This window comes from Nipponia nippon, unplaced genomic scaffold (genome assembly GCF_047370975.1).
Source record: "Nipponia nippon isolate SJK-2023a ecotype South Korea unplaced genomic scaffold, ASM4737097v1 scaffold_13, whole genome shotgun sequence".
Classification (NCBI taxonomy): domain Eukaryota; kingdom Metazoa; phylum Chordata; class Aves; order Pelecaniformes; family Threskiornithidae; genus Nipponia; species Nipponia nippon.
Window position 1 is genome coordinate 16,685,057 of NW_028262324.1, and position 11,181 is coordinate 16,696,237.

At 53.9% G+C, this 11,181-nt stretch overlaps 1 protein-coding gene across 1 annotated transcript; it reads left to right on the forward strand.

The window, feature by feature from the left end:
• The first annotated feature begins 249 nt into the window (after window positions 1–249).
• LOC104018357 (BPI fold-containing family B member 4) lies at window positions 250–10,981 on the forward strand. Its single transcript, XM_087750139.1, has 15 exons — window positions 250–376; window positions 1,126–1,240; window positions 1,760–1,864; window positions 2,125–2,280; window positions 3,723–3,786; window positions 4,197–4,260; window positions 4,707–4,798; window positions 5,853–6,026; window positions 6,820–6,873; window positions 7,103–7,270; window positions 7,381–7,448; window positions 8,824–8,866; window positions 9,393–9,456; window positions 9,824–9,900; window positions 10,496–10,981. The coding sequence occupies exons 1-15, from the start codon at window positions 265–267 to the stop codon at window positions 10,517–10,519; spliced, it is 1,380 nt and encodes a 459-aa protein (XP_087606265.1). The 5' UTR covers window positions 250–264; the 3' UTR covers window positions 10,520–10,981.
• The last annotated feature ends 200 nt before the right edge of the window (window positions 10,982–11,181 follow it).

Below are 11,181 nucleotides of genomic sequence, written 5' to 3' on the forward strand. Positions count from 1 at the left end.
CCACGTAGAATATTGGGGGCAAGTCACAAAGGACAAGGAAGGGGCTTTTATTGACCCAGACTTGAAGTCTCTCCATGCGTGTGGACGTGACAAGGTCCTGCTGCCCCAGGCTCGAGCAGAGTCTTGCTTGAGCTCGATAAAGAGTAGAGGAGGGATTTCTCGCTCGACCTCTTTCCTCGTAAAGGCACTGGGATCCCTTCTTAGAGGCTTTCCCCCCACGTCTCGCTCTGATGTCTCCCTTGCCAGCAGGGGAGTCTTCTGGAGATGACGATGTTGAAGCTTTTTGGAATCATCTTTTTCTGTGGCCTCCTCTCGCCCTCTCAAGAAGTCTTGTCCGGTCTGTCCTGCGCCGTCAGTCCAGGGGCAATGCAGAATGGTAACTAGAAAACATGATTATGTTTCTTTTGAAAGCTGTGTGGGACCATGATGTGGAGTAAAACTTTCTGAGCGTCTTCATCTTTATTTTGTAGTTCCTCAGGGCTGCAGACTTTGCTTAGAGCTTCTGACAGCCATCGCGGGGTTCACGGGTCGGGGAGATCTCTCTGCTCCAGAACTGGGACACGTTTCAGCGCCAGCCAGCCAGCCAGAATTTCAGGGCTAGATCTGGCTTATTGCCTCTTTTTGTCTTAGTTTCTCATTTCCATATTGGAGCAGCTCATATTTGACAAACAACTGCTGTGAAGTTTAGCGGCCGTGTTAATATTTGCAATGCTCCAGCAGAAAAAGGAGGCTTGTTTCAAGTCGCTTCTATTTAAAACAAACAAACAAACCAACCCCCTTTACAAAGGGGAAAGAAGCTGTGAGCTGAAGCACAGCTCCCCCTGCACGGGGTCGCTCTCATTGCTGGTGGTGCACAACTGCACCGTGATCTCCAGGTTGGAGGTCTGGGATGGTCTCCACTGCTGCCCCTCCTGGTTAAGTCGCTGCGGGCAGCTTTGGTTTGGTGCACATCATAAAAATATCATCCCCTGTGTGGTTTGACTGCACTGAGACGGCTGATGACTTTATGGGAGTTTTGGGGGGCGGTGGGGCTTTGTTGCGTGACTCCTTTGCCAGGATGGGTCTGACCGAGTGGAGAGAGGTCGTTGCTGCAAGTGCCGGTCCTCACGCAGAGGTGTTTTCCAGTTCTCTCGGATGCCATACTCCAGAACGGGCTTCTCCAGCAGCACCTCCAGGGCCTCGTGCTCCCAAACATCATGGGTGAAGGGGGTCTGCTGAACTCTCCCACCAGCATCACTGGGTAAGTGGAGAGCGAGGGCTTCTCCGGGAGTGCACCTAGAGCAGCAATTCTGAAGCAACAAAAGCTGAGCTGCAGCTGGCGTGATTGGCACGAGTAGTTATCCCCGTTTTACTTTGATACTGAAATTCTGGCCTGACAAACGTTTTCTGTGTGGTAGCAAGGTGGATGGTGAAGTGCGCTGCAGGTTATGGATGCAGATGCAGAATGACGGCTCTGATGCTGCCGGTGATATCCGAGATGCTTGGCAGCACTGAGGGAGAGAGGAAGGTGCCATGGAGGGGAAATGTTGACTGCTCTATAAAGTTGGCTTCCACCCCAACCTGGTTCTAGGTTGCCTGCTTTGGGTTTCAGCTGCAGACTCTGTCTCTCCTCCTGGAGCTGGTATCTCTTGCTTATAATGCTCCGGCCTCCCGTGGAGGTGGCTGTGGGATGCGGGCGCCGTGGTTTCCTCGGTGCCTACAGCTGCTCAGCTGGTAGAAGGTGCTTTTAATTGGTGCCAGCTTGTGCTGTTGTTTGCAGCCTGCACCTTGTCAAGGTTCGGCTCCCCAAGCTGTCAGTGGCGCTGCTGCCAGGGATCGGGGTCCAGCTGACCATCGCTGCGAAGCTGGAGCTCAGCGGCAACTGGTGAGTGCGGTGTTTCGCGGTGGCTGGTACGGGAAGCTCCTACCCACGGGCTTCCTATGGTGCAATGTTTTGTGTCTTTTATGGATTTCTGGGTGTTTCTTACCTACAGTAAAGTCACAGAACAGGCACCAAACGATGCCTTGTGGCGTTTGTAATGAATTGCGGGAGGTAGAGGTGCAGTTTGTTGCCTCTGGCTTTCCTGAGTTTCTCTGGTTAGAGGCTGAGAGATGAAATCTGTTCAACCCATTTACTTTTTTCAGCTTGGTTGGCCTTCTTTCAGAACTAATTGATATCTTAGTGGATGTGAACATTACTGCAAACATTAAATGCACGAATTTTGAATCGGGCACAGTCCAGGTCGTCATTGAAGACTGCCTCTGCATTCTTGGTGCCATAAAGATCAAGCTCCTTTCTGGGTAAGTGCCTGTGGATTTATGTTTTCCATTGCCTGTAATCCTCTTCTCTTTATCCAGTGATCTCGACAGTCTGCCAGGACACAGACGGTGCTAAGCTGATACAGAGCCAGGCCTCAGGGAAGTAATTTCTTTCCTCCTGCCAAAGCCAGTCGCTTCAGTGGAACTGGCAAAAAATGTGGTTGTTGGAAGACGAGGGTTAATTTACCCTGTTTGCCTGTGGAAATGGGAAGGTCTGAAGTACGAGGTTTGGTACTTCTTCCAGGGCACTTTCTTTGGACTGAGCTGGCGAACTGGTATCCAAAGGGCAGGAATAACAGGGCAGGAGCGTTCTAGGAGAGCGGCACCGCTGCTTGCCCTGGTTTCGTACTCTGCCTTTGGCTGCGGCACAGGAAGGTGCTGGGCGTGTGGACTCTCGGTCTGCCCGCGGTGGGTGTGTGTAATTCCCTGTGAAGGTCCTCTCTCTTGCTCAGTCCTTATTAAATTCCTGGCAGAAAGAATTTGCTGACTTCATGTATTGATGAATGCAGCCGTAAATTGATCATGGGAAATGTTTTCTTTTATTGCTTTTGAATTACTCACTTTTCAGGTTCATTGCATTTCTCCAAATTAATTTTTGCATTATGCATTATATTTCCATCAGTGCAGCAGCTGGTTTGAAAGAGCCTGCGTAAGTGAACAGAGGAACACGGCTCTCCTGCTCTGGGGTCATATTTTAAGTGTTAGCAGGATTAAAGCGATGGTGCGGAGGAAGCGAGCTCCTGGGGGTGAGGGGCAGCGTGGATGCACGTGACTGACCTCGTGGCAGTTCCTCAGATGCGTCTATAGGCAGACCTTGGCATAAATAACACGATGCAGTATGAATTCCTGCTGCCTGTGGCTTGCCGAGTGTGGTGCTGCATGTTCTAACTCAATAGTCCAGAAATGTATTGATTATTAAAAGCAAATGGCTCTGCGCTGCCTGCAGGCATCACGCATCCCAGAGCGATGTATTTAGCAGCAGTGTTGAAATGTTACACAGCAGATTTCTCCTCTTGTTACTCCACATGTGAATTGTTTGTTTCCAATAACTAGCATGAAGGTATTTCATAACAACTCCACCTTCCCTTAACGACAGCACTGGTTTAAATACCAGAGGGAGTCGACCAAACCCAGGTTGCGCTGTGAGCGGCTCGCTCCTTTCATGCAATGACGTCTACACGCCCCAGGTGCTGAAGCCTTCGCTTTCAGAAATGGGCCCGATTCTGCCCTGGGGGAGGCGAGCAGCTCCTCGCCCGCCCTGCCGCCTGCGCGGCCCCTGCTCTTGCCCGCGTTAGCTGCAGCAGCTTCCACGACGGGACGACGGAGGACGTAGCAGTGTGTAAAATGAAGGCTGGAGATCCTTTGGTCTCCTGTCCTGGAGCTGTGTTTGTAGTGACTGGAAATTTTTTTTCTTTCCTTTCCAGCTTACTCTCCCTATCAGTAAATGAGATAGTGCTTAAGCAGCTGACAGCGACTCTGCCTGGCCTGGTAAGCTTGAAGATTGCTGAAATGCAGAAGTATCAGGAACAACGCGCTACGAGGTCACAGCGAGCTGCGCCGTCTTTCTGTGCTGCTTTCCCATGCCACTGGCCCGCGCCGCTCGGCAGGGACGCCGGTGGCCAGCCCGGCTGCTGCCGGCGTGCTTCTGCCTGCCGGGCGACGCCTGAGATATTCCCCAGATCAAAGCAGTCCCCCGTGGTGCGGTACCACGGCTCCAGGGATGCTCCGCTGCCCCCCAGTCCTTCCCAGCAGCCCGGCTGCTGCCTGCTGCCCCCCAGCACTCCTGCCCTGGGGATTCAGATTAAAAGGAGCGGGTCTGATCAGGCTGTGGGGTGTGGGCTCGCTGCAGAGGGGTGGCGAGGGGGGTTGAACGGTCCCATTTCTGCTTTGTGTTGCAGCTGTGTCCAGTAGTCGATATTGTCGTCAACCTTGTGAACATCCAGCTCCTGGGCACTCTCAATGGTGTGTTTTTCTTGGAGGATGAGGTGCTGCTTCCCCGCCTTCCCTGCTGCCCTGCGCTGGCAGCGCCCCGTCCCGCGCCCAGCCCGCAGGCGCACCGGGGAGGAGCTGCGCTTCTGCGGGACCGTTACTGAACCTCGAGTTCGCGCCCAAGCAGCCCGAGTGAGCTGCTCGCACCGTGGCCCTCCCTGCGCCGTTTTTATACATCCCCCTTGGCTTTAGCTTATTATCTCTGATGCTCTTTATGGGCTGTATTCTAAAGGCAGATCCCACAAGGCTGGATTTGGGGGTGGTTTGCCCATTTTGAGTAGCAGTGAGCATCCCACAGCGGTGCGTGCTCGGGACCTGGTCTGGGGGTGTGAGGGCTGGCTGGGGGCCCGCGAGTCAGGGCAGGAGTTTGTGTTGCGGCTTATTTCCTCAAGTCGTAACGATCTTTTTTCTCTGTGAAGCGGTGATCCCGGTCGGTACGGCAGGAACGATTCACTACCAGCTGGCCAGCCTGCCCTTTACCTCTGGCTTGTTCCTTGGGTTGGATTTAGATGTAAGTTAACGCTGGGTGCCCGGAGTCTGTGAGCATGGCTGCGTCACTGCGGCTTTCAGACTCTTCACCTCATCCCCTGGGAGCAGTGGTCTTCTTCCAGTACCAGCACATGGAGGAGCTGGGCTAATGGCTTGTTCTGGAAACGCTAGCTACATATTTAGATCCTTATCCCAATCACCACTAAGTGACTGTGTGTACTTTTCTTCAAGCCCTCTTTTGCTCTGTTTGCCAACTTGTCCTGAGGCTGCCTGAGACTGCGCCTCTGCTGTTTGTAACTGCTGGGACAAGCAGTTTTCGTCCTCTCCCTCGCTCTGCCTGCAGACTGGGTGTTGTTGCTTTTTGCCTTCGCTATTCCGTCTCTGTGGTGGGTGAATGCTAAACCAAGCTAATGGATTTTTTGCTGCCATATCACTGGGGGAAAAAAAAACAGCAAAAACCAAAGAGTACTTTCAAACAGGGGAGCTTAAATAAAAGAAAGTGGCTAGTGAGAACCAACTGGGACGTCAGCAATAAAGATCAGCAAGGGCTAATAACAAACACTGCCGTCTGTACGATCAGCGGTGCTGCTCTTGCTTTAGCGCAGGTACCTCATCGGGGTCGGTCTTTGCCCCCACCACCCCCAGATGGTCGGAGCTGGCTCCTTAGCGAGCAGATGGGATCGGTGTGGGTTTGTTGTGGAGCCCGAGGATGGCTGGCCCTCGGCTGGGCGCGGGAGGGAGGGAAGGCAGGCCTGGGGCCGCTGCGCTGGCAGCACCTTCACCGCTCGTTTGCTCTTGGAGTGAAATCTCAAGGATGAACTGAAGCAGTGAGCTGTGATTTGGCCAAAGCGTGTTACTAGTTAAGAAGGCCCCAGTTACGTACTCTGGCCATTATCAGCTCCTTTCGTCTATTAAATATGGAGGGAACTGCTCAGAGCCCAGTGCCTTCCCTAAGCTGCTGGCGAGAGCAGGGCTGTTTCAGCTGGCACAGACCCCGCGCTCTCCATCTCGAGGATCTGGGCATGCCTCGCGGCTTTGCAGGGTTGCTTTAACGTCTGTGTCGCCTCTCTTTGCAGGGTGCAGTGAAGCAGGTGGGAGGCAGCATCATCCCCCATGACTCGTCCCCCTCTGCTTTGCCTCCGCTGCTGGACAAGCTTCTGGTCTTGGGACTGCGCCAGAGCTTTCTCAATGCAGCCCTGTCCCTCCTGATCCAGATACCGCCGCAGACCTTCACCTGCACGCCAGAAGTCGTGAGTGTAGCGGCACCCATATGTCATGCCAGGGGAGGTGGCAAGGGACACGCGTCAGCGTGACCTTGGCTCTGCTCGGGGAGCAAGCCGTGCATGGCATTCACGGCACGCACAGCCTCTGGCGCTCAGCACGCGGCTGGTCCGGGGCCCACGTGTGCACGTGCTCGCTCGCAGGCGCTCGAGCCCCAGCGCTGCCTCCTTACCGCTCTTTTCAGAAAGCTGTAATAGCACGTGCAACGATCACCCATTCTTGTTTCTGTATGGGCACCCCCAGGGATACCTGCTGAAACCAGTTGTGCACTGGTTATGCCATGGACTCCTGGAGGTCCGTAATCTGTTTCAAGGAGTCTTTAAAACATCACTGAGAAAAGAAACTTCATAGATGCAATGCCATTCTCTAGGCGTATGCATTTTCTGCACCTCCGATCTCTCCTTCCACTGGGAACTATTAGGGGTCTGCAGACTGGCAATGTTGGGGGCCTGTGGGTTACATCTCCTGCCGCTGCTGGTTGCTCTCACCTTAACGACTGGCCGGGGATCGCCCAGGCAGCTGGGGAGCAATGGGGAAGGCGGCGGGCTCGGGATGCTGCCCTAACGTAGATCTGCGCGTGACTGAGCTGCCCGGGGCTTCACTGGGGACAGTGAGTGGATGAAGGCTCAGGGACTGGCCGCAGGAGTGCAAAGAAGCTGGCTGGGAACAGGGACACGAGTGGGAGAGGGCGGCCCCGGCAGGACGGTGTGGCTGAAATCGGCTGGAGTGCTCATCGGGGTGCTTGCGCTTTTGTTCCAACAGTTCTCCGGCGCCAGCCATCTGCAAGAAGCCATGGCGACCCTCCTTCCTGCTGGGGTGAGTGACTTCTGCTGGTGCGGGGGTTTGTGTGAACCTCGCCAGGTCCGAGGCCATCCAAGTGATGCTCCTGGACGTGCCGGGGTGGCTTGTCCAAAGTCTGCGTGGCCTCCGGGGGGGCCCTACAGAGTTCTGGGGCTGTGAGAGTCCGCCAGAGGACTGCCCATCCCCTGCCTGGCCAGGGTCTGGGGCGTGGGTAGCCACCTCCGTCTGTCCCCGATTCCCACAGTGCTCCACCTGCCGCGGGACCAGTCCTCTGAGCATTAACCTAATTTTGGTTGGGAACCCGCTCATCCTCTTGGAAGAAAACAAAGCCACCGTCGAGCTTTCGGTCATGATTCAGGTGTTCATTAAGCGTTTAGATGGAGACATCCTCAACCTCCTGCTCCTGAAGGCCGTAAGTGCGGATGTAAAGACCTCAAACTGGTGCCGTGTTCAGCCAGCTGCTGACTGGCAGCTGGGATGGGGACGTCTCCACGGGCTGATCCTCTCCCTGTCTGCTTGCAGGACCTCGGTCTAAACGTCCGCGTGTCGATTGCTGGAGGCAGACTGGTGCTGGGGTTGTCCCTGGGCAGGTAGGCTGGCCCGCGGGGCTGCTGGAAGCCAAGCCCCCTGCGACGCCCCAGCCTGCTCGCTCCCCTGGGACAGCCCTGGGTGTTCAGCCGTGCTGGGAAACGCCGGCTTTCCCGGAGCTTGGGTTCAGTTTGCTGGGAAGCAGTAGCCAGAAGAGAGCAGGACAAGAGGAAGGGCCGCGATTCCTCAGGGCCGCTCTGAGCGCTGTGGCAGTGTGTCCCGCGGTGGCACAGCGCTGCGGGAGCTGCCCGAGCAGGGCAGAAGGGACGGGAGCCTTGCGCAAAGACGGCTGCGACAAAGCCGGGCTGTGCTGCCCTCTTACCGGCTGGTGACGTTCCCTGCGTTGCAACGTCTGGAGCCGCTAACTTGAAATGTTTTTCAATGTCTGTAAAACGGACATTTCATTTCGAGAATCTGAGAATTTCCTGCCTGGCCGGTGGCGGGAGGTGGGCAGGTATCGCAGGCGCTCAGGAAACGTTACAGCAGTGGGAAAGTTTTAGGAGACTGGAGGAAAAGTCTGTGTCAGTTTTAGAACAAGGAGAAATGAGGTAACCTGAATGATGGTAAGACTGTCAGCTTCGCTTTGAGCCTGGGCAGTAGTTTGAAATGTCTGATATTGGACATGAGTGATAAAGGAGTAAAGGCAAGTGCTGTCATTAATGCCAGTCAAGGTATGATTAAAGATTGGAAAGCATTCCTTCTAGGGTGAGGTTTGAGGATTTCAAGCCATTTAGCTTGTCAAAGAGCTAGATTTAGAAGCAACATTGGCATAGCTTGTATGCAGTGATATAGAGAACAGAAATGCATCAAAGGGCTTTTAATTCAATAGACAAAGATATAACAAGATTCAATGGAAGTAGAAAAGAGAAATTCGAAGTGGAAATAAAGCATACGTTTTAGCTATGGAGATAGCTGTGTGATTGCAATGACAGATTAGCAGCTGTAGCAAATTCTCCAGAGCTCATGGTCTTTAAATCCAGGCTGGATGCCTCTTCTCGAGGCTCTGCTCTCGGCTAACCAGGAGCTGGCTCCCTTCCCGAGGTGAACAATGACCTGGGCACGGGAGAGGGAAGGGGACGCCCGGAGCTAGTGTGCGCCCTGCTGCACTGCTGTTCCGTTTACAAGCAAATAAAAATGGGGTGAAGCTTTTAGTGTTGATCTATTGCTTTTATTTTCCTGTTTTCTTTTCTCTTTTGCAAGCGTGGCAGCGCTTGATTTTTGTGTTGCTGATCCCTTTACGGCTGCCTCGCAGGGATCCCTTGCCCACGGGCTGGGTAACGCGGCACTAGGAGAAGGCAGGGGTCTCGTGGCAGGGGTCTGCGAGCTCTGCCCGGCGTCCTGGTGTCTGACGTGCTGTTTGCTTTACTTTCCCTGCAGCATTTCCCTCTCCTTGGAGTCTTCTGATGTTGGCATCAGTAACGTAAGTCTCCCGTACCAGCCTGAGCTTCACCAGGTGGGCAGAGAGCGCTGTGCACTGCGGCTCTTGGAGGGAGGGAGACACGCGGCCGCTGTCTGATGCTGAAACGTGTCCTGGCTGTGATGGATTACATCTCCTGAGGGTCTTACTTGTTAGCTGCTCTACTTTGTAGGTTGTAGCAATTCTTCTTTTGCTGCCTTTTTTTTTTTTTCCTTCTGCCTTTTCTAATAATGCAAATGTAAAGCCTGAAGTCTGTTTATTCACCCCTGCTTGGGCAAAGCTTACACGGAGCTCCGGCGGGAATTTTGCCTGGTAGAAGGTTTCCCAAAGGAAGGACCAAATACAAATTGAGGAAGAAAAGTAGATTTGCTTTAAAGAAAAGAGGGACTATTTGTTCTCTTGCTGTGTCAGTGGGAAGTGATTTCCAGTCCCGAGGACTGGCTGCCTTCCACCCACGGTGCCGGGCTGTGCTTGCCGCTGTCGTGTGCCTGGCAGCGCCGCTCACCCGTTTGTTCCCTTTCTGGTTCAGATCTCGAACTTGAAGCCACACTGCAGCAGCCTGCTGGCAGAAACGTTGCTGCCCCTTATCAATGGTAAGGTGACCGGGACAGCTGCAGCACGGGGAGTGCTTTGACGGAGGAGGGGAGAGGGATGTGTGTGCGTGATTGAAAGCTGTAGCAGGAGAGCTGGAGCGATTAAAGGTCTGCAGCCCCCATTTTGAGGCAGTAGTTAAAAGTCCCAACCTTATTCTTACCCCATCCACCCCAGCGTCAGTCCTAAGGGCCCTGGCAACAGTTAGTGGCAGAGAACATAGGGAAAGCCAAAGTGTGTGGTGCTGCAGCCGTCCGTGCCTCCTGAGCAGCTTTGCTCCCGTCACCCTCCCCAGGAGCAGCTTCGTCGCGGGGCAGGAGCTGGGCTCGCCCCTCCGGCGGTGTGTAAGGACCTGTCTGTCCCCTGCAGGTGCTCTGAGCATCGGGATCCCGCTGCCGAACGTGCTGGGCATTCCCTTAATAAAGGTGGATGTTCAGATATTAGCGGTAAGTGTCTGGAAGGGCTCTTTCCCCCTGCACGGCACGGGTGCAGCTCACTGGGCTGTTCCTAGCAGCTGGCTCCTGTAACAGGACCCTGCCCGCGATGGTTTAGTGCGCAAGAGCTGTAGATTTGAAGCCTTGAAAGGCCAGAAAGGGTTGCTCTGCTGGCCTCCTTCAGGGCAGCAAATGCTGCCGAGTGCTTCGTGCCCATGAGTATTGTGGATCCAGGTCCGCAAGGAGCAATCTTCAGCCCCTCGGCGTCCTGGGTCCCCCGGCGAGGCTGCCGTTCCTGGCTGGGGAGCTCTGTGGGAGCAGCTCTGATGTGGGCCCAGGGGGTCTCCAAGCCCGATCGAGTGGCACCATTAAAGTGTCTTGAATTGCACCAAATTCCAGCCCTGTGCACCCTGGAGATGTCCCAGAGGAGCTGGGCTATTCTCCGACGCTTCCCAAAGGGTCCTGTGCCCTCCTTGTTAAATATTTGACGTGAGCGGTTTTGCAAGAGGGTTTTCTGTTCCCTGTGTGTTGCTGGCAAGCTGCTGTGACCCAGCGTCCCTCGAAGCCGGGAGGTAACGCGGCCGTGTCGCTCCTTGCGCTTCCGCAGGGCCTGCTGGTGATTCTTGTGTGAGCTGGGAGAGCGAGGCGCGGAGGGGTCCTTCTGGGCGGAGAGAGAGGAAGAAAGACCAGCGAGGATGCGACATCGAGACCGGCATTATCTACTTTTCTTTTCCCAACTCCATTCAAGATTCTTGATAACGTTTAAGACACTTTAAAGTTAATTGGCTCGTGTGAGTACTAAGGTACTTGCATAGGCCAAAACCTGATAGGCAGCTCTGTGTACAAATATTTATTTAGAGAAATAAGCACGATTTTGGGCTCACAGCTATAGCAGTCGCATGTGGTGCGGTAGTGGAATTCTTAAATTTGTTCTGAGGGAAAATTGTTCTTGATATAGTGAAAAAGTGAACTTTTTGCCTATGGCTTTCTAAGTGAATGTCACCATCTGCGTTCCGAAGGGTATGAAGTGCTGAGCGGGAGCTCAGGATACATATGGCATCTCACTCTTTTAATAAACTTTCCTCCTTTTTTAGTGCTTGGAATGAGGTTCTGGTCTCTGACGCTTCTCAGGGAGAGTATCTGTCCTGCCTCCTGCTGTGGGATCTGGTTCCTTTGGGACAACTCAGATTTTGGGTTTCAATTTGAAAACTTTTTCCACTCAAACTTCTTGAGAAAAACCACACTTGGATTTTTGGTGGCTACTCCTGGCCAGGTAACCCACCGACCAAATGC

Bases quoted from the DNA above. Each gene is read 5' to 3' on its own strand.
- LOC104018357 (XM_087750139.1), top strand. From the start codon at position 265: ATGACGATGTTGAAGCTTTTTGGAATCATCTTTTTCTGTGGCCTCCTC. The intron at 1,865-2,124 runs GTGAGTGCGGTG...TACTTTTTTCAG, and splicing joins CTGGAGCTCAGCGGCAACTG to CTTGGTTGGCCTTCTTTCAG. The intron at 3,787-4,196 runs GTAAGCTTGAAG...TTTGTGTTGCAG, and splicing joins CAGCGACTCTGCCTGGCCTG to CTGTGTCCAGTAGTCGATAT.